The sequence below is a fragment of the Hoplias malabaricus genome, chromosome Y (assembly GCF_029633855.1).
Source record: "Hoplias malabaricus isolate fHopMal1 chromosome Y, fHopMal1.hap1, whole genome shotgun sequence".
Classification (NCBI taxonomy): Eukaryota; Metazoa; Chordata; class Actinopteri; order Characiformes; family Erythrinidae; genus Hoplias; species Hoplias malabaricus.
Window position 1 is genome coordinate 73,990,052 of NC_089820.1, and position 23,519 is coordinate 74,013,570.

Sequence of the window (23,519 nt, forward strand, 5' to 3'; positions counted from 1 at the left end):
TTGGGAGATGCGCCCTCTGCTTTTAACAGAGGCTGCTGATATAGACGAAAAAAGGAAATAAGTGTCCAGAGAAATTAAATATACTGACCATGAGAATATGCCATGTGTAGGGTGGCCTGACATCCAGATTCAGGACAGATAGCCAGGGTTTTTTTTCAGCACCTGGACTAAAGTTTAAAGGCGAAGGTCACAATTTTAATCAAAAAGCACTTTTTATAAAATTTTGATGTTTCCTCACCCTTTGACTGGTTTGCATTCGAAACCAGTCTAATGTGTTTAGGAAGCCCCGGTGTCTGTAAATTAGTAAAATAAAAACAAAGTGTCTCAGTCTGGTATGCTAGGCTTTCTCTCTCTGCTCATGGCAGAGGCATCTGGAGTTTTCAGACAATGAAGAGAACTCCAAACGTTGAAAAGCATGAATCGAGATGAGGATGTTGTTCGATTCCTGCTCCATAGATGGGTAATATTGACTTATTTTTGCTGTTTGGGGTCACGTAATGCGGAAATGCCTCCAGTCTCGGGAGATGGTTACCTGCGTTACAGAAAATGCTACAAAACAAAACAGCTCGAGTTACAAATGAGTTTCTGAGGTAATTCAAACAGTGAGTAAAAACTTACAGACAAGTTACCCTTCAGCAACATACAAACAACAGTCATTTTCCGTTTCAAACACACTTCCACCTTAAAAGAATTGCGTTTTCACGCAGTCGAAGACATTCACTTTAGTAGACCTCCTCTATAGAGTGAACTAGTTAAATGTTTCAGGTTGGATTTGTTTTATTAGTATGTTTTGTTATTGGGTGATGGCATCAAAACTCACTTACTGACTACTGCAGAAGCTCGGCCCTCGCTGTGTGTTTACAGTAAGGAGCAATGAGAAGAATAATTTGTCTCAAGGAAGATACTGTCCAGAGAGGGCTGCAGATCTGCATTAACCTCACTGAAGAATGCATATCGACATCCCAAGATACTTCGTCCCCTTCTTTTTCTGGGTCATGGAAGTGGCCACTTCCCCCACACATTTAAAAATCTTATTAAAAATCACATTTAAAATCTTGACTCTAAATTTATACGTTCACATTTTTCTGTGTTTGTCACAGAATTTTTAATCATGAAACCTCTTTGAACAGAACCCTGACACTTCATCACAGATTCAGTTTAGATGTCCTGAGTGTCTCCTGGTTTTCAGTTGTTGTGGTGTGAGTGTGTGAATTAAACACAGAGGTTTCACACAGAGGATCACTGCAGGGAGTTGGGAAAGTCAGAGAATTTGACTCAGGCTTAGATTCAGTCTGAGAATGAGAGAGAGGTCAAAGTCAGTACAAAGGAACTGAAAATGGCAAAATGCCTCGGATTCTTTCTGACAAAAGAAAACCCATCAAAGTATTGTGTCCTTTTGTCTCGGTAATGAGCGTCAGGATCTCAGTTTCGTGAACCTGACCTGCTTCGGATGAAGGCTTCTCCAAACTCACTCGCCCATGTCCACTGCTGCCAAAACTGTTCAGTCTGAAGCTTCCTGCCCTCAGCTCCTCTCACTTCACCAGGATACGTTTTACAGCTTCAGTTACTGTAGCTGTTTGACATGTAAATAGGCTTCAGTGCATCTTTATTTATCTGATTAAAGGAGACAGTTCACCTCCATCTGTTCTGGAATGTTATAACTGGTTATAACTTGCATTTTGGGCTGTTAAACTAAAGCCTATCTGCAGCATATTGTATGTTTCTCTAAAAGAGTCAACAATTATAACCCTCTTCACCAAACATAGCCTTGAAGTGATTCCTTCAGCCAGGTAGTTCTTGAAAAATCAACTATAGAGAAGTCAAAGAGCAGCGGACTGACAAAAGAAAAAGCAAATTAGAATGCTTTTTGTCGTCTCTTTGAGTGTCTGTATTCAGAATTAGAGCATTGGAAACAGAAATTATCAATGATATAGACATCCTTTGAGACGTGCCATGAAATTGTAAAGAGAAACTTCCTACAGAATCCTATGTTATTATTTATGCTACTAATGGTTGTAAATAGATTTTTATATTAATACTCTCATCTAACACAGCATAGGAGCTCAGAAAGCAGCAGCACATCTGTTCTGCAGCTCTAACCTTCGCCCGACTACAGCACCCACAGTAAAAACAGTTCATTTCACTTTAACGGCGTACCTCCAAGGTTTATTGACCCTTTAAATATAACCCGAAAGATAAACAGGAAGCTCTGAAAAATGGTCCACACTTGCTACTCTGGTGCATGGAGAGCTGGGTTTTCCTCAGCAGGGTGAATGTTGTTCGAATGTGCATTTAAGAATGTCCTTGTACAGTCAAAGCATTTCTTTTTCTGCTGCTGAATAAGTGGGAGGTGGGTGGGCACACCTGTGGAATGGTTCATCAGAGTCATTTTCATGGATCACTGCCAGGCTTTTCGTGGCGTTTTCCCCTCCACTCTTCTGTAGCCTGAAGACACGGGTCAAATTTCCTCCCGAAGTTCTCCCAGAGTCCTAAAATTGCCAAATTTGCTCAATACCACCAAGGTGGAGCACTCTTGGAGCTGATCAAAGCAAGGAATTTCTCAAATTACTGACTGGGCTAGTGTTGAGGTTCAATAAAGACCACAACCACAACTGTCCAATTAGTTTTGATCCCCTGAAATTGGAACTGTTTACAGTTGGCCTGTGATTCCTTCACAACCTTTGTAGATGTGTACCTCCTCAAGTTAAACCTTGGATCTTTTGCCCGTAATTTAATCTCCAACTGAGTACGGTCTCCTGAGCTGCCACTGTCCAGTCACTTGCACACTTTTTAGTCGTTTGGCCCACTATTGCTTTCTCACTTATCTTAGGATTCCTTGTATACCCCTGTTGCTAAACAAACTCTTCACTTTTTCCAGCCAGATTGATTTCCCCGTCAAAGCCACCCGTGGTCCCCGCTCCTCTTCGCACATTGCTAAATTACGCTCCATTAAAGCTCAAGTGTGTAGTGGCAGAGCAAAGTCTCAATGTGGACCTTCTCATTGGTCCTCACACTTTCTGTCTTTTGTGCTTGTTTTGGGGTTTTCCACATGTTTGTACAATTCCTTGGAACATAAACACGGTATTTGGTAGTTTTCCTGGAAGAAAAGTACCGAGAAACCCCCCTCGCTGTTGCAAATAACTTCAAATGTTCCCTGCTGACTGCACCAGTGTCCCTAAACGTCCACTAATACCAACCAATCAAATCCTTTTCGTGGCACCCCCTAATGTCAGATTTGGGGTATGTGGGTCACTCCATCAAATAAAACAAACTTGTCAGTATGTAAACTACCATAGCGTTTGAGTAAAAAGCTCTTTTTAAAGTTGTGCTAAATGCCATAAACATTAATGTATAAAAAATATCTAAATCATCACTTTAGTCCAGTACTTTTATTGTGTATTAACTGGCTATGAAATAATCTAAAATAAAAGTAGCACATGACAATAAGAGCTCCTCCTCTTTTCTGCTCATATGAACAGGAGAACTGCTCTGGGGGGCTTTCTCTCCTCATCCAGGGGTCCGTCAGCAGCCCAAATTTCATGATGCTACATTTCTAACCTGACTCTAATATTGACTCTTTATTATAAAAAATAAAATAAACCAGTGTCATTAAATTTGTGAAAAATAATTCATTTTTCTCCATCCCACAGTTTGAACACCTCTGCTCTAGATTATAGATTATATAAATTATATGAATTACAGTGTGGTGTTATCTCAATCAATGCCCATTTTAGGTCATTAGCATTTTACAATAGAGTGGATAAACCACGTATCAGATCAGGAGGACAACAGACTAAATGCTAAACTTAGGAATGTAGCTGGCACGTTTTCGCTCTCTGAAAGAGTAAAATCACTGTTCATACTGTTTTGTTTTATGAAGGTGACACAAAGGTTTACACCAGTGCTGTATTTAAAATTTCAGAGGCTAGGCTAGCAGTCAGGGTTGGGTGACTCTAGAGAGATTCCCAGTTATTGTTTCTGTATTTGTGTTATGAGTCTTTAAAAACAAATGGTAGATGGAAACTGTAAAATTGTTGTTAAGAGGGAGTTATATAATCCTTATCTGATAAAGTGTGACTAAGTTTATGTATCTGCATAGCCAGCTACCTTGCTAACTTTAGCATTTAGCATGTTGTCTCCTCAGCTCATAAAATTGTAACTGAAGTAATGTATCTATGTTAAGCCACCTTGCTATATGTAGCATTTAGCTTGTCTTCTGATCTGTAAAGTCTTTGGTAATCTCTTTTATTGCTAATGCTAGCAGGATAATAAAACAGATATAAAATGAAGGAATACAGCAGTAACATGACAAACAACACATTAAACCTTTTAAATCCCAGCTTCTTTTCCAGTTTACGTATTTCTGACAGTAATTGTGATCTATCGATGTGGAAGTGCTGCAGTAAATTCACTGCATTTCTGTTTTTTCAGCTAGAAATCGATCATACGGGAGGACGGCCTGTTCCTCAGAGCAGATGTTGAGGTCCAGATGTTTCCCGGACCACTCGTTCTTGCCGTCAGAGCGAGGGAGAGGCCGGCGATGTGCCCTGTGACTTTTATGGAGTGATTTAACACTCTGTGGCCATGCTGCGAGCTTGTTAAGGGTGTGCGAGATCTGTGCTCAGGGGCTCAGAGGCCTCTCTCACCTGCTGCGTTATTGGACAGATCTCTTTCAGGGGCAGGGGGCTGACTGCAAACTCGTCGTAATTGACAGAACGCTACAAACGACTCACATTTTAGAGAGAGTGGGGTCTCTTTCTCTCTCTCTCTCTCCCTCCCCTTTTTCCCCACTTTCTGATTTCTCTCTGTTTTCCCCCCTCTCCTTTTCTTGCTCTTTCCACTTTCAGTCTCATTTTTCTCTCCCTGTTTCCCAATATTCTCTCTCTCTCTCTCTCTCTCTCTCTCTCTCTCTCTCTCTCTCTCTCTCTGTCTGAGGAATGCTGGTAAGAGGTGTGCTTGGACTTGATCCAGGCAGGACAAGCAAAGCCCTATGTTTAGCTCGGACGTGTCTAACTTTGTTGGGGACGAAACATGAACCAGATGCAAATATTTGTCATAGAGGAAGTCAAACTATTTAAATATAATAAATGCAGTCAGCAGGGACAGATCCGGCTACTTGGTTTTTATATCTACGGCTTATTAGAGTGAGTGTTTATGTGTGCAGAATCAGCAACACATTCAGGCTTTATTTACTCTTCAATTCATAGCAGTAATAACCTAAAACAATATTTGGTCTTACAGTGCAGCTTTAAAGTATTGACATTAACATTAAAGTTAAAATAAATATTTCCCAGTTAAATTGTTTTCATCCTATTTTTGTCCATGTAATGCCAAAGTCATAGAAATACAAAAGAATATCAGGGTAAGGGTAGACATGTTCTGAATAGAAGACATTTGTAATCTCACCACACAGTTAGTTTGAAACACATGCACGGACTGTTAAAAAATATAATTGTGACAAAATGCATATAACTTAAGCACACTTAAAGGAAGAGAGGCTTCAGTAACTCAAATGATAAACACGAGGTTTCCTCATTAAGACTCTTTCTAACAGTGAGGAAGAGTGAAAAGTAAATTGTCTCCTATTCGGGATATTTCTAAAATAGTTTCAGCATTTGTTGATTCAGCTCAGATTAGCATATCAGCTCAGTTAAATCTTTCCATTCAGCTTGGCTTTAGTGGCACGAATGTTTCAGTACCAATGTTGCCAAAGCACATAAACATTAAAATTAACATATATTTGTTATATATTTTGGGGACCAGTTAATTAATTGAAAAATTAATTAATTAACCAAATTAATAGAGCAAATAATTACCAGTTAATCAGCCAATTAAAATGAAATACATAAAAATAAAATTAATAGATAGCAATAACAATAATAATAATAAAATCAGACAATTATTCAATCAATTAGAAAAACATGTAATTATAAATATTATTGAATAAACAGAATAAGATTAAACACTGCAAAGTAATAAAGTACAATAAAAATATGTACAATTTATTTTTGTTAATAGCTCTTTTCACAAAATTACAGTAGAACTATGTGTAATTTTTTTTATTTCTTGTAGAAATATGTTTGTCACAATGTGGACAGTTATTGCATATACAGCATATAACACTAAAAAACAAGTACATTTTTGAAGACTACTGATGCCTAATTTGTCCTCCACTTGTGAAATTACCCACCTGATTAATTTTGTAGAGTTCAAATTCATACTTGAGCCCCATTAGGAGAAGCCCACATGGCCAGCGACCCTCAGTAATCTATACTGTAAGAGACAGTGAGGAGATGTTGCTGTGTGTTGGACTGTATGTGTATATTGTCCTTCTGGCCTCTGCACAGCTGCTAAAATTCTGAGTTTTATGGAGCGTGAGTGTTTGGTGGCCTCTCTCTCAGCCTGTTAAAGTCACAGTTAGCTGCGTGTGAAACACCTGAGAAACGGTCAGTTGGGCCAATGAGTCCAGTTCCCCAAAGAGCTTCAGGTCACACACATATGATCTGTGCTGTGGTCAGTTTAGGGATGACCAGAATAGTTCACATATTGGAATATTTGTGATTGTTAGGTGTTAGAGCTGCTCTCCTTGGGGGAAATATCTAATCGTCATGTTTCTGATCAATATTGTGGCTGTGAAAATTCCTTGTAACTCCAAATACATATATCAAGGCCAGTTAATGTGATTTTATTTGTCACTGGTTGGTCCAGGTCATCTGGTCTAGATGGTGGCCCTATCGTCATTGAGAGATCGTAGGTTCAGTTCTCAATGATGCAACTGGCCTCACTCTCTGGGTAGGGTAGGATGTCCCTCCTTCTCCCCAGTGTTGGTATTTGCCTGCTGATGTGACAGATCTGGGCAGCTGGCACTCTCCTCCGATAGATTGTGCTGTCCAGCACTGTTCTATTATTGGCTGGTTTTAAGGGTCTAATAGGATGCTTGTGCTTGCCTTTCAATTCTGAATTCTGAATCAAAAATGTTTTCTCTTTTTTCCTAATAATATGAAATCATAAATAAAAAGAGGAACAAAAGTAGTTATCTTTCAGTAATGCTTTATTTACGCCCAGTGTCTTAACTGCCATTATCCCCCTGTGTTAAATGAGGCTTTAAGTCAGAATTGGCCTGTTTTTGCCAGTGGACCTTCTTAATCCTCCTTAACTCATTAACACTGATAGAATGCAGTAACCTCTTGTACATATCAGCATCTGTGTCCATTGCATTTGCAGCAGCAGCCTTTCACTCTTCATTGGCCTGGTCACTGCTCAGGGAGGAATGTAGAAGGAGCCCCAAGAGGCCGGACTGTGCCTCAGCCATTTGTAAAAGAATCAATCTGCAACTTCCTGTTATCCATCTTCAAACAACCCATCACTCTCATTATTCCCAACAGCCCCAGGGGCAGATCTCAGATACCAGCGTTAACCCCATGTGTTCATTATGAAGTAGAACACTAATTTAACAGCCTTTGTTGAAGTGGGTAATCTGGCAACCCAAAAAAGGCGGTAAACCATAGATACCCCCACATTGTATCATGAGTAGGAATGGGAGCCTTTCAGGAGAAGGGAAAGCAATCCTGATTTGGAAAAAATAATGGAGTACTGTCATTTTCCAATGAATTTCGGAGCGTTTCTATTGGTCCATTCATCATAAAATGATCTCACTTATAAATTAATGGCAGCGTTTAAGATTCTGGGGAACTGCCATTCTCTCTGGTTTGTTTAAATTCAGAAGCTCCATGTCTTTTAAGCTTTTTATTTTTTAGCTTTTTAGCTGTGTGTTTGAGGGTGAAAGTTACTGTTGTTTGTACTTTTCTGAAGTGTAACTTATCTGTTTTTTACTGTTTGAATTACCCCAGAAAGTAATTTGTAACTCGAGCTGTTTAGTTTTGTAGCATTTTCGCTCTGTGTTTACTTTCATCTAGTTAGAACTCTCCTGAACTTAAAATGGTTTCCTACTTAAATCTGAAACAGCAAAAATAAGTCAATATTACCTACCTGTGGAGCAGGAATAAAGCAACATCCTCACCTCTTTTCATGACTTTCAATCCGTGAGCACTGTGAGAGGAAGCCTAACATGTCTGACCCAGCCACTTTGTTTTTTTACTTGTTTACTTACACGAGGGCTTCGTAAACACATTAGACCAGACTGGAGAGCAGCAAGTAGGGTTGTGTGATATGATGATATCAGATCGTGAATGATAAGAATCTGTCCATGATACACCATCACAGGGAGATCGCTGGATTGTACTAATGCACATACAGTCCGCTGCAGTTCTTATAAGTTGTTTATGTACTGTGAACGTATTATATATCAGTTGAATGGGCAGACCCTCGGGACACCGCTAATGTAAGTCACTACTCTAAAATGTACAACTGCTGGATTAAAACCAAACCAAAAGGATTCGTTACTCCATACATGGGATCTCTTCCTCGCAAAAAAAAGGAAAAACTGTGGCACCACGAAGCCCGAAGAGCCCACAAACACACACAAAGGATACCACGCTTATGAAGGTTGTCCCCTTCAAGACAAGACCAAATTTGAGTCTTTCCGCCAATCCACTCTGTACTAATCCTCATGTTTGTGTAAAAAAAAACAACAGTTCAAACTAAAGTACAACAAATAAAAAAATATGTGGATCTCCGCTATGGCCGTGTAGCTTGGGCTGTCAGGTTTAACATGTCCATCAAGTCTGTAGACCAATCAGGGGCGATGCTCAACCAAGGAGGCGGGGAGGCAACCATGCTTCGGCGCTGAACAGATGTGCACCGTGAGAGACGACACAGAGAGTTTTATAATAGGGCAACAGCAATCAAATTAACAACAATCAAAACAATAAATAGGTTTTCAAAGCTTAGATCCCTTTCACTGTCTGCCCTTTTCCTATCGGGGAAAGCTCCCTCCTTCCAATGTGTCTGGCCTTAAAGGGGAAGAGTACTGCGTTAGAAACAAGACTAAATATCAGAATAAATCTAAGTGAGTCAGAACTTTTTTCCTGTTTAGTGCGGCTAAAAAGCCATTGGAGAGGTGCATGAGATTGGTCAAGGAAGGTAAAATGTAAAATGTTGCCATTAAGCTTCGATAATGCAATTTTCTTTTTCTGAAGTAAAATGAATCATTTTCTTTATGGAGAGGTTGGGGTCTTGGAAGATTCCAAAGGAAGATTTCAAAGAAGATTTCAAATTAAATTTAGAAAAGTGCCTGAAATGTTTTGTTGTTTTGTTTTTTATTAGTTTTGTTTTTATTTAAGTTGTTTATTTTTCCTTATTGGTTATTTTATTTTATTTTATTTTGTTTTATAAACATCTTTTGTACAGCACTTTGTTTCAGCTGTTGGTGTTTTTTAAAGTGCTCTATAAATAAATTTGAGTTGAGTTGAGTTTGAGTTTTGATAAAATTTTGACGACTAAAGATTAGTTTCAATATCTTTTCAGTAACATTACTTCATAAAATTGCCTCTAGTTTATTCACTGCCTCAAGATTTGAGAACGGAAAATATACCTGGAGTGTTAAGAGGTTAAAAACCAGTATGAAATAGAATTGTGATAAAATCGAGATGGTGATCCTGCAAAAATCAAATCGTGATAATGTATTTTTGCGATATCGCCAACCTTTAGCAACTAATAAATTTTATAAAAAAGTGCTTTTTGGTTACAATCATTAACTTCATGTTTAATAGAATGCAAATTAAATATTTGTAGTTATTTAGTACAGGTTACTGCTTCCAAAATAACATGATTTACATAAATATTTTCCAAGAGCTTTTTTTGGACCTAGCATATAAAATGTGGGTCTGTTATAAGACCTTGTGTCTCCAAGGAAAAGAAAACATTTTTACCTTTGATAAAGGAATGTACTGGAAGGTTGTAAACCTGAAACTCATTAAAGCAGCTTGAATATGCTTTACATTTCTTGAGCTGTGTTTTCTTTCCCAGGTATTTATCCTAGACAGTTAATGTGGGGGTCTTAGTTTCGTGGTATTGGGACTGTGATCCTGTCTGTGCTGTGAGTATTCTGAGATGACAAAGCACTTTTGCAGGTCTCTCCAGACAAGAGCGTCTGCTAAATGCCATGAATCTAAATGTAAACATGACCAGATTCTATTTACACATTTCTCCGCAGCCAGGTTGATTTTATACGACTGTAAACATTGGCTCCAGGCAGTGCAGTGCTCCTGCATCAGGCCTGACATCTCTGAACATGAGCATGACTTTGTGATTTGTTTTGCTGGGTGAGTTTTCCTCTTCTACACCTGCTCGAGGTCGCCGCATTCCCCAGACTTTGTGTTGTGCCGCCTCTTAAGCGTAAACCCGGCTGTTGACAGGAGAGATGATGTGTTTTCTGCCGTGGCTTGCACCGGGGGCGGCAGAGTCTGAAAAAAAGAGAGGGAGAGAAAATGTTCAAAGCATTTTGCCCAGCTCAACGGCTGCTCCCATTCTTTGGCGATATCAAAGGCAGCGTCTGCTTATTTGAACAGGTGACTCCCATTAAACCGGACGGCCCGGCTGGCTCTCCGCCAACATCCCTGCTGCCTGGCCCAGCGCTCGCAGATCCTAACGCCTGATGAGCTCAATGCCAATCTGCCGATTGAATAATTGCTCAGCTGCGGCGCTTGGCCGGTCTCCTGAGTAATTGGTATGAAAGAACCTGGGGGCTGCTGTGGATCCCCCAACACTCGCGGAGGTCAGGATCTCATTTGTCCACTTCCTGTGGGCCTGTCCGACACGGACGCTCTGTCTCACTTTTAATGAAAGCCGTCCCTGCCCTCGCCCTCCGGACATGTTCCTCTGCACCATCAGTATGCAGCGGCAGCATGTTCGGCCCTTTTTCTCAGGTCTATGGGTGAAAATATCAATATCACGTATGGAACTGGTTTCATAAGTTTTGCATTCTTTGATAATAACAGCCAGCTTGAGTCTCGCGAGGAGACAAGGTGATGATCGCTTCATTTTGTATTCACTCTTAATGGAAACCTGTTCTTTTCTGTTCTATTACAGCAGGGTACAGAAGGCTTCTGGAAGTCTGTGGCCCGTTACGTGCCCAGGGAGCCTTCAGAGATGCGGATCCTCAACCCTTTCTTCATCCAGGAAGCTGCCTTCCAGTTTATTGGTCTGCCAATGAACAACGGCCTTATGGGCAAAGGGGTGAGTGCCAGGGCTGGTCTTGATCGCACACAGAGGAAGAAGGGGCATTTAAAATGGTGTCTTCCATTAGAGATCACCAGTTATCCAATCTCAGTGAACTAAGACTTGGCAGACTCACAGGGTCTGATCTTGTAATGATTTGCAAGTATCCTAAAGGTGTATATACTTATTACTTACTAAAGTGGGCACAAACTGGCACTGTCTAAGTAGGGGGTGCTTTTGTGATTGTCAACATTGTTCAGTAGGCATCAAAGTCCCTTGTTAAGAGTCTGTGCAGAATAATTCTAGGATCTGTAGACCACCAACCCACACACTGTGAAACAAGACCACCCTGTCAGTTTTCAGTGGGATGCCTAAGTGAGGATACAACAAGCTGTTCTGATTCTGCTCCACTTCTGACATCATGTGAACAGCAAGTGTGTCATTATCATTTAAAGGAACAGACGCTGAAACTGGTTGATTGTAATCTTGACATTAAAACAGCACAGATTAGAGGTGTCCGGGGTGTATGGGGGGGCATACCCTCTCCACTGGCAGATTTCCAGGTATTCTCCCAGTGAGATTATTGTGAAATTGTAGATCTAGTATCTAATAGACACTTTTGGGAACTGTGATCCAGCCGTGATCCTATTAAAATCCATTTTGGGTGTATTTACATTTGGCCTTTCGTGCAGAAAGTGAAAACAGAATATAATCTGATTGTCAAAACAGCCTCTTTACGTCCACGTGGATTTCTTTTTAATGTCTTAAGGGGGAAAAGTCAACTCTTTTTACACTTTTTACACTGAAATAAGTCCACCCCGAGTCTGGAAGAGAACTTGACCCTGCTGGAACTGATAGCTCTGCTGAGGAACCAACTGGGTGCGCTCGGACTTTCTGGACCCAAATGGCAGGCTGTTCCACGGAGGCAATTTCATGGAAATAGGGGTCACAGGAAGCCTTGGGCACGTGTTTCCTCAAATGGACTGTAATTACCATAAAGGTGACCATAGGTCAAAGACAGCATGGCTAATCCTCGGGACGGGGAGAGCTTAAACCCCACACAGTGTCCAAAGACAGCCGGCCTGCTTTATTTTACACTTTCTGCCTCAAGAGCTTAAGGGTCAAACATCAACATGAGGAAATGTGTTGGGAAGGTTTTCTGAAAGTCCAAAGCTCGTTTCACACATAGCACGTCTGAGTGGTCTGAGCAGTGCGGACACATTTGACACTCACATTCACAGTGTTAGCAGAGCGGTAATGCATCCCAGACACATCAAAGCATTCAGAGAACTTACGTTGGGCCAAATGTAGTGAAATGAGCAATGAAAATCAGCCAAAAAAAACTAAATCTCAAACTAAATTATAACTTAAAACTTGCTAAATGTAGCAGTTTCCTGGTACATTTTCACCGAATCACAACAGAAAGCTTCCAGGGGTAAAACTATTTGTGCTTTTGTTTTTGTTTTTTTTATCCCCTACCCTGCCTTCTGCAAAGATATGATTCCAAGAAGCCAGGAGGGTGAAAGCTAACGCTTTTACCAAGACACGAGAAGATTTTTCACCTACTTATTTAAAGCTCAACACGCTTGGAGGAGAGTGCTAACAGCTAATTCTCTTAAATCAAGTAACAGAAGCCCACATTGTCCAGTATCATGATGAGTGACTAAGGGAGAGAGGGGATTCTACTCATTCTACACATAAAGAGAGAGATTGAGATGCCCACTTAGTCTGAGCAATCGGACTCAGACCATCTCAGGATTGAGCAAAGCATCTGATTATCTTAATATTTTCGTTCTGAAAAGGCAAAGCTTGATAATACCAAAGGTGTACTTCATTAAACATCGTAGCACTGAGCTCTGCTAGTAAAAGGCACCCTGAATATCCAGGAATAGCCCGACGCAGTGTGTCATCTGGATGTGATCTGTGCCTTTTCGGCTCAGGAATACCTTCCCTGTTCGTAAACACATGCCTCAGACATGGTATGTAGTGTGTGTGGGGCCCGGGAATAGCTGCCGTACTGCATAGTCATAAACGAAGTGTGTATGACATGCCTCACGCACTCAACGCGAGCAAGAACCTTCACCTCCTGGAGCCAGAGATGTCCAAACTGATCTGATTTGATGAAGATCAAGTCTGATCCATCTCCAGTCTGTTGTTAAAGCCATTTTAACACTGTAATCCATCCACGTCACTGCTGCAGACTTGGCTCAAATGGACCCTATCCACAACATTTTATTTGTTATGATTTTGACTTGTTTATGATGTTAAAAACCCATCCAAACCACTCTGTTTTGGACTCTTTTAAACTCTGTAGTAACAAACAGGCATAAAACTCTACACCAATAAAGTCAGCAGCATGCTTCAAACAAAGAACTGCGAAATTTAGTGCATTGTTTTTTAGCCCAAAATGCGCTACATTCTCAACAGGGCTTGTCTTTACATCATCATTTCTTCAGAGACCTCCCTCCTTACTTGCGGTTGCTCCTAATCACCCAACATTTTGTTTGATCTGAGACCTTCTCGTGACTGTCATTGGTCCACTACACGAAGCAGGGCTGTAATGGTGCTACGATATACAAGATCTTTTAAAGTAGATGTTTAATGACACGTCTGTGACCTGCTTTGTTCAAAACGCCACACTCCCCACAGTAGCGTTCTCCCCCTGTGTAAACAGCCCTGTTCAGAACGCCCGCTTTCAGCGCCTGTTCTTTTAAATGATAGCGAGCTGCTCGCTGTTCACCTCAATCCAGAGTGCACAGCAGTGAGGAGCAAGGAGCAGAAGCTCTGGTTATTAGCCGTTTCCACTATTTTTTATATTCTCCATTCTCATTTTCTCAGTTTTTACTCATGGCTCCGCGCTTGTTGTGTCTGTTTTGTTGCATTTAACCATGTCTTTGCACTCTCACATAAACCCGAGTCCATTGGCGCTGTAATCGGACAGACTCAGATGAGGGTGCGAGGCAATTCTAAAGTCTCTGCACGTCAGAAGCAGAACAGAATCAGAACAGCTCGTTCTATCCCATTTTCTGACTTTCTTTGAGCACACAGAAAACTGATTGGGTGGTCTTATTTCACAGTGTGCGTGTTGGTGGGTTCCAGATCCACATCATTAATGTGCACATGCACTGAACAAAGGACTTCGTCATCATATGTCCTATTTAAAACTCTCAAATCAGGAATGGATAAACCTTGCCCTTGTGGTAATGCCACCTCATGTCCTCTGAAAGCTCACAGGCTCTCCTTCTCGAATCCTGCTGAGCTGGGCTTGATAAAGCTGTCATCTGCCCCTGCTGGAATATGTAGAGACAGGGTTGGGGGGTTAGATGTGAGGTTTGGCCACCTCCTGAAGACCACTACCCTCTTTGAACTGGGAGAGAACATGTGTGCAGCACGTGGGGGGCCACCCCCATGGCCCCTGAGGGCTTGTGGGTAGGAGGGCAGCTCTGGAGGGAAGCTGTCCCATACGGTACTGATCACTTTGACACATCCTTTCCTCTTTGAGTCCTCCTAACGCTCACCTGCTTGGGCTGGACTCGCTGCCCCGAGCCCATTGCTGACTGTGTGTGTGTGTGCGTGTTCCAGTACATGCCTGAGCTAATGATTTCGAATGGTTCCCCACCCCTGGGAGATGAGGAAGTGGGGGTCTGCCTGCTGAAATTGGTGTGTCACGAGTGGGGGGCTGTTTAAGCTAATTGTTAATCACACGTAGCTCAAGATGAGTTAACAACTGCTTCCCTGAACAAAGCCAGAGTTCCTCACATGCACCAAAAACCAAAGGCCTGGAAAAAAGTGAAGGTTGAAGCCTTCTTTTTTTACACGAGAAACAAAACACACACACAACACAATCCAGTCTTTATCAGTGATGTAGCTTTTTTGACCTGAACCTACACTATACACTGTTCTTGCTAAATTGATCAGTCAGGAGGACATATATAGGCCTCTTTTATAAAACTCTGTGTGGATTCAGGAGGGAAAAATTGTGTGCGAGTTTTATTTATTATAATAATAACAACAACAACAACAATAATAATAACATGTACGCATGTTTCAGACCCGTTTATGTGCGCTCTTTATAAAATAGGCCCCTGGTACCCACCAAAACACACACTGAGAAACAAGTTTTCTGTGGGCTGCCTAAGTCAGAAAAAAACGGATAAACGAGACGTTCTGATTCTTCAGAATCAGACACCTTTGTAAACTGCCCTGCCTCCTCGTCTGAGTGTGTCGCATCACAACTCTGGGCCCACATTTATGTGAGAGCACCAAGATGAGGTTAAATGCAGCAAAACAGACACAATGAGCGTAGAGAAATAAGAGCACTGAGTGAAAACAGAGAAGAAAGAGAACTGAGGGAAAATGGCTAAAAACCAGAGCTTCTGCTCCTTGCTACTCACTGCTGTGCACTCGGGGTTGGAGTGAACAGCAAGTGGCTCAGTATCATTTAAAGGAAAAGGCACTGAAAACGGCTGTTCTGAACACCGGGGGAGAACACTGCTGTGGTGTTGTTCCTGCAAGATGAACAAAAAAGGAGAACGTGTCTCTATAAATGAAAGGACTCAACATCTATATTACGTGTCCAAGTTTATGGGATGAAACAATGTGAAATTAAAGCCAAGCCACAGAGCACAGTGTCTCTGATCTAAACAGCAGTAAAAAACAAGCTTGGTCACACTCGTCCAATCAGGGCTGGTCCAAGGACTTGCTGAAGGACATTGTGCTGTTATGTCTCTGACTAAACAACAGTCATTAAATCTTCAAGGAATATTCTGCCAAAAAAAAGAAATCAAACTGACAACTTTTGGCTTGTAACAAGCGTCCATTGCATGTCGAAGAGTCACCGCACACACTCTCATCCAGCAGTTCATCTGAAAAGTGTGCTTCTCTATTGTAAAGGCCTCTACTTAATGTCATCAAATAAAGTCTCAGCTGCGAGAGCGTTCTCAACCACAAACATCTTGGAAGCATATGACTGCTTTTGGTTTAACGTATAATTGTATGTTTTGTCATTTAATTTTTTTCAACAAAAAAATTATTTTAAAAAGTATTAATACGCTATGTTTACGATCACCAGCATCGAAATCCCATCTTTAAATCATCTAAAACAAAACTCACACATACTTTTGGAAACAATATTATCCTCAGGAACAGAACAAATCCATCTAGAGCTCATAACGAATGCATCAACCAATAAATTCTTCACTCGCCATTTTCACACTACTTTTTATTTAGGTTATATTTTGTTGAATGAAATGACAAAGCCCTCTTAGACCCCAGGTAACTCTAAAACACAACAGGGACTCCTTAAGCGAGGGAGTGACTCACACCCTGTGGAACCTAAACACAATTCCAGGAGACCACTATTAACTCAGCAGAGGTGCTGCAGGACTGAGTTTGCTCAGCCAGTAGAGCACTGTTCCACAACGCCAGACAGACCCAGTTCACATCTCTGCTCTGGTGAGTTGATGGTGGTCTTGATGCACTCTTTTAAGGGCAAGGCCTCCCTCTTACTCCAGGTTGGAGTTTCCCCTCACCAAAGGAGTCCCAGTCAGGTTTCAGATTCCATCAGGGTCCGGAGGGCTGGATCTGTGGTTCTCCCATGACTAAGATATTGGATGAACAGGTCCAAACCTTTGACTATGTGATACACTCCTCAAAGCCAGTGAAGATCAGTTTGCTCATCATTTTCCCCTCCACAGAACATCCCAACACTGGGGACTGTCGCCATCACAATGGCTCTACACAACTGCGATGAGGTGGCCGTCGCTGGATTTGGCTACGACATGAACACCCCTCACGCACCATTGCACTACTACGAGACGGTCAAAATGTCTGCCATCAAAGAGGTACGGCTTTCATTTTCCCTTCCTTCCAGTGTTTTGATAAGTTTCAGACCCAGTTTAACGGGCCCAGAGACGGACTGTTTGGGTTTAATTTACATGTACTATTTGAACAGGAGGGTCAGGCTTGTTCGTGAACTATGAGCTCAGCATTCAGACCTGTGTCTGACCTTCCTCACGTCTTGTTAAACTGTTCAGTAAGTGGAAGACTGCAGCAGTGGAATAATTAGTGGAATAAACCTTCTCTTTCTCCCATGCTCTGTTTGCTCCGGTGTTTTTTCAGGCCCGTCTTGATGAAGATGACCTTTGTTTTGTTCACGTCATAAAATTCCTCTTGGCCCGTATGTGCCGTGGCTGTAAATGACTCTCGTAAATGTTACTTTTTGGAGGATAATACACTTAAAGCTTCTACTTTTTGCTGCAGTGTGTAAATCCAAGAAAAGTGGTACATTTTCTTTAGAGTTTCTGAAAAATAAGAATAATGTAAAACAAAAAAGATCCAGACAGTGTATTGATGGTTGTTGTGGTGGTTTAGTGCTGGTGCTTCCTTTATATATATATAAAATATATAATACTATAATTCCATATTCTATTTAATAATAATAATAGTGTATTTGTGTTACAGTGTATACAGGTTAATTAGTTTTGATCCTGAGGCCCCATAGTGTATTTCATTGTTACAGCACTGTACTGAAATCATGTGGGTGAGGGAAGGAGGACGGTGTTTCCTACCTGTCACGCCTTCGTCCCGTCAGTCTGTTGTCCCCGCCATGTGCTTTATTCGCACATGGCTATGTTTTGTTTATATCCTTGTCTCCGCCCTCGTCCCGCCTCCTCGTCCGTGTCATGTGTCAGCCCGTCCTCGTTATCTGTCCAGGTGTGTCTCGTTTGTGTCTGTATTTAAGCCCTCTTGTGTCACGTCCTGTTTGTCGTACATTTCTCATTTCTCATTTATCCTATGTCTAGTCGGTCGTGTTTCCTGGTCTGTCCGTCTGTCTCCAGTTTCTCCGTGTTTGTTTCCCTAGTCGTTGTTTCGTGTCTCTCTCGTTACTTCGTTTACTCTTTAGTCTGTCAGTCCCGTTTGCCCTGTTTAGCTCCCCTTGTTTAGTGTAGCCTGCTTGGCTCCCTGTTTGTTTTCGTTTTGTTAAAGTCTCTTTGTTTTGTTTTGTTGTTTTCCTTTATTAAAGGTACCGTGTTTTAGCGAGTGCGTCCGCCTCCCTCAATCCGCACCCCGTCCCTGACACTACCCTCCTTCTAATCACATAGTGCAGATTCTGCAGTGCTGAGCCCAGTCTCCCTATTAAAGCTCAGTGGAGCATCACCATGATTTTAAAGCTGTAATTTTAATGTCAAAATATTGTTTCTTTAATTCAAATCGTCTCCACAATAATTGTTCCTAGTTAGATATCTCTCAGTCTTCACCTCTTTTCAGACATGCTAACGCAGCTCAACACACTGGAGGAGAACTCCACCTGCCCAGAGCTAGCTTGCAGATACCTGCATAGCCAGCACCATTCCACCCGCACGTTACTTTTCATGTATGAACTCTTCAAAAAGTCTGGAGAATCAGGTCCGGACATATTCCAGGGATTCCTTTTCACACATGTAGCACACAGTCATATGTTCCACGTGGTTCAGGCATGGGGCAATGCATGTGTAGCTTATGCATGAATTCTCTGTGAATCCTCCGGAACATTCCTGGCTCTGTTCACACAAAGTCTCACTCTGACATCACCTTGGTTGTGTACCGGGGTGCTACCAGGAAATAAGTCTGGGTAATGTCTGGTACAACAGTTATGGATGTTTCCGTTCACAAATAAAGCTCCTTTGGGGAGGGTCCTGAAAGTTCTGGGTTACTGTTCATGTGTGAAAGGGGCTTGGACTCCGCTTCTGTTTAATGAAGCATCAGTGGTGATCAAACCTGCAAACTCAGGATGATAGGGCCATCGCTTAGACTCCTGCATCGCTCAGGACCACTGCCAGCTCACCTGTAAAGCATTTCTCAGCTGATCTTGTGTGCTGAGTTGTATTTTGTTTATTTCTGGCTAATTCCAGTTTGTTTAGTAGTTTAGTCATAGCTGCTGATCAAAAAGCTTACTTAGGATCCAGCCACAGATTCAGAATTTGTTGTTTTCTTACGCTCACACATTCGCCTGCATCAATTTTTTTTTCTTGTTTTTAATTTAGAGTGCAGGGCAGCACAGTGGTGCAGCAGGTAGTGTCGCAGTCACACAGCTCCAGGGACCTGGAGGTTGTGGGTTCTATTCCCGCTCCGGGTGACTGTCTGTGAGGAGTTAGTGTGTTCTCCCCGTGTCTGCGTGGGTTTCCTCCGAGTGCTCTGGTTTCCTCCCACGGTCCAAAAACATACGTTGGTAGGTGGATTGGCGACTCCAAAGTGTCCGTAGGCGTGAGTGAATGTGTGAGTGTGTGTTGCCCTGTGAAGGACTGGCGCCCCCTCCAGTGTGTGTTCCTGCTTTGCGCTCAATGATTCCAAGTAGGCTCTGGACCCACTGCGACCCTGAACTGGATAAGCGGTTGCAGATAATGAATGAATGAATGAATTTAGAATGCTTCTAATGTGATTTCATTTGGCAAAATCAGTCGAGTGTATTACACTGTTGAACTGACCAATAAAACTTCTCCTCATTGCAGAGACATGGTTTTTCATACAACAGCTACACATTGGAGTCTTTGCACCTTTGTCTGGGGGTCAGATTGGTCAGTGGCTTCATGACACAGGTTGTTAGTCATAGTTAATAACCTTTGATTATCACTGTGTCCAGTGAAGGCCTGTGAGTAACCTGAGAATAACTTTTCTGGTTGTTTGTTATGGTCCTCAGTTGCTGAAGCGGTCCTTGTTTATGAAGTGACTCACAGCAGCAGCTTCTCCACCAGCAGTTTCCTACCCCCAGCTCTGCTTTGCGAGAATCCACAGCCTGAGGAGGTTCTCTAAGAGAACTGGTCAAGAAAAGGACCAGAAAATTGCGGTGTCCAAAGTTGAAATACCAATGTACTCTCCCACAAAACATCTCTAGAATCTCATTATTTACTACAGCTTAGTGACTCAATTATGAAGTTACCAAGGTCTACCAAGGACGTTTGCGGTATTTTAAGAGGCTTATATTGAGGGCTACATTTATTAGACTACTACAGACCCATGAGGAAGTAAGGAGAGATTGTCTCCTTCTCTCTGTTTGAAGAGCCCTGAGGAGGTTTTGTCTCTTCTGTTCACTCTTTTCTTTCTGAGACTTTATTCCTGGTTCTGTTAATTTTGTTGGGGATGTGATTCTTCAAATGGGTGGATAGACAGCCCGGGGACCACCAGAGAGGGGGGGGGGGGCAGCTGTAGATCCCTCCATCCTTCCATGCTCTCTTTCCCTTCATACTCTTCCCTCCCACACAGCTCCAGAAACCTCAGAGGAACCTGGAGCTCTGGTTTCATCTGCTGAGATCCAGTGCTTTGGGGTCTCAGGTCTAAAACTCAACTAAAAAGCAAACACACACACACACACACACACTAACAGGAAGCATGACCTTGCTTCTCTCCAGCTGGATCACATCCCAAATCCAAGAAGAAGAAAGATTACACATGGCAGGTCTCTGTTTTCTCGGTGATCTGTCTCTGGCTGTGATTGGTGGGTGGTGCCGTGACCCGGGAGGTGATGTTTCCAATTGTTTTCACAGGAGTCCTCTCTTCTCTGATCCTTAAACTACTGCCTTTAAAACCTCTCCCTGGACTCCTGTAGTTTCTATTATGATTGTAATAAAAGATATTAAGAGCTTGGACCGTGTCCATTCACTCGCTGCTAATTCAAACAGGTCAAGTTTGAATCAATGTTTGACCAAGAACTAATGTTGGGGTTTATTTCAAATTAAATTTAATCAGGGCTGTCAACATTTATAGATGGAAGCTTTTTCCCCACCAGTGAGAGGAGAATCAAATAACAGGAGTGTTAAAATACTACAAAATACTGACTTAGTATCTTTAAATAATTAATTGCTTTCTCAAAACATGTATAATTTTATTAGGAGTCTATAGTACATGTGTTAATACTATACACATTATACAGGGTGGGCCATTTATATGGATACACCTTAACAAATGGGAATGGTGATATTCTCGTTTGTGGCACATTAGTATATGGGAGGGGGGAAATTTTCAAGATGGGTGGTGACCATGGCAGCCATTTGAAGTTGGCCATTTTGGATCCAACTTTTGTTTTTTCAATGGGAAGAGGGTCATGTGACACATCAAACCTATTGGGAATTTCACAAGAAAAACAACAGTGTTCTTGGTTTTAATGTAACTTTATTCTTTCATGAGTTATTTATAAGTTTCTGACCACTTATAAAATGTGTTCAAAGTGCTGCCCATTGTGTTGGATTGTCAATGCAACCCTCTTCTCCCACTCTTCACACACCGATAGCAACACCGCAGGAGAAATGCTAGCACAGGCTTCCAGTATCTGTAGTTTCAGGTGCTGCACGTCTCGTATCTTCACAGCATAGACAATTGCCTTCAGATGACCCCAAAGATAAAAGTCTAAGGGGTCAGAACGGGAGACCTTGGGGGCCATTCAACTGGCCCATGACGACCAATCCACTTTCCAGGAAACTGTTCATCTAGGAATGCTCAGACCTGACACCCATAATGTGGTGGTGCACCATCTTGCTGGAAAAACTCATGGAATGTGCCAGCTTCAGTGCATAAAGAGGCACATCATCAAGTAGCAATCTCGCATATCCAATGGATTGAGGTTTCCATTGATGAAGAATGGCCCCACTATCTTTGTACCCCATATACCACACCATACCATCAAGATGTGCAGCACCTGAAACTACAGATTCTAGAAGCCTGTGCTAGCATTTCTCCTGTGGTGTTGCTATCAGTTTGAAGAGTGGGAGAAGAGGGTTGCATTGACAATCCAATACAATAGGCAGCACTTTGAACACATTTTATAAGTGGTCAGAAACTTGTAAATAACTCATGAAAGAATAAAGTTAAAGTTACGTTAATACCAAGCACACCATTGTTTTTCTTGTTAAATTCCCAATGAGTTTGATGTGTCACATGACCCTCTTCCCATTGAAAAAACAAAAGTTGGATTCAAAATGGCCGACTTCAAATTGGCCACCATGGTCACCACCCATCTTGAAAAGTTTTCCCCTTCCCATATACTAATGTGCCACAAACAGGAAGTTAATATCACCAACCATTCACATTTTATTAAGGTGTATCCAAATAAATGGCCCATCCTGTATATTCATTCATTCATTCATTAATTCATTGTCCGTAACCATTTATCCAGTTCAGGGTCACGGTGGGTCCAGAGCATCCCCAAAATCACTGGGTGCAAGGCAGAAACACACACTGGAGGGGGCGCCAGTCCTTCACAGGGCGACACATACACTCCCACATTCACTCACTTACTCACATCTATGGACACTTTTGAGTGGCCAATCCACCTACACTATCAGACAAAATGTACAGTACACAGCAAATTCTCAAGTGTAACTACACTAACAGTGTTAATTTAAAACTGTGTTGATTTAACACTGGTGAATTTGCTGTGTAGAAGTACAACAGTGTTTAAAATCCCAGTTTTGTTCCTTAAAGGTACATTACATTCTTTTTTCCAGAACGACAGATACACTTTTGTAATCTTTCATTATAGAAGTGTGTCATATAAAAACATAATAAAAGTCCTGCAGTGTATGAAATCAACACAATTTTAAAATCTACAACTATAATAAAATAAGCTACAATTATGTTCCCTAATTAATGGTACAAATATGTACCCCTGAGGGTACCACCACAGCGACAACATTTCTGACAGTGTACCAATGTGTGTTTTTGGACTGTGGGAGGAAACCCACATGGAGATGGGGAGAACACACAAAACTCCTCACAGACTCCAACCCCCAAACCCAGATCCTGGAGCTGTGTGACTGCGCCACGGTGCCACCCCACACAATATTTAATAGCACTAATTTGTTTAAAGGCATTCAAAACATTTTTTGGTCTGTCCCTGTAGATCTAGTTTTTTTAACGTGTGATTAAAATTTGTGATTAAACATTTGGCACTATGAATTATTAATCTCAAGATTATATTTTTCTTAATATGAGTGCACATATAAGGCTCTGTCCACACGGATCCGTTTATTTTTTAAAACTGAGGTTTTGCCTCCTGTCCACGTGAAAGCAGTGTTGCAGGTCACTGAAAATGGAGGTTTTTGAAAACATTCTCCAAGGTGGAGATATTTGAAAACGCTGTTGTCTCTGTTCTCATGTGGACGACAGTAAACAGATATTTTTGAAAATGCTGATGTCACACAGCGTGCCTGTCTCTAGCTGAAACCAAAATAGCTCCTCACTTCCTCTATAGTGAAGTACATAAGTCATTAATCTACAGTGTTCTCATGCAGACATCACAAGATTTCAGATTCCCACATATGAATAAACATAACTGACGCTGTATTAGAAATATATAATGCAGTATTAAGATAATTACAAGACTTGTGTTGTGCACTACATAGGGAGTATGGAGTGATTTGAAATTAAAG

At 41.6% G+C, this 23,519-nt stretch overlaps 1 protein-coding gene across 1 annotated transcript in view; it reads left to right on the top strand.

Moving 5' to 3' along the window:
• LOC136679723 (CMP-N-acetylneuraminate-beta-1,4-galactoside alpha-2,3-sialyltransferase-like) overlaps positions 1-23,519 on the top strand; it is a 91,733-nt gene that overhangs the window by 62,545 nt on the left and 5,669 nt on the right. Inside the window, exons 11-12 of the mRNA XM_066658389.1 lie at positions 10,990-11,136; positions 16,815-16,961. Of these exons, the coding sequence (XP_066514486.1) occupies positions 10,990-11,136; positions 16,815-16,961 (294 nt within the window). The remainder of the gene's footprint in view (positions 1-10,989; positions 11,137-16,814; positions 16,962-23,519) is intronic.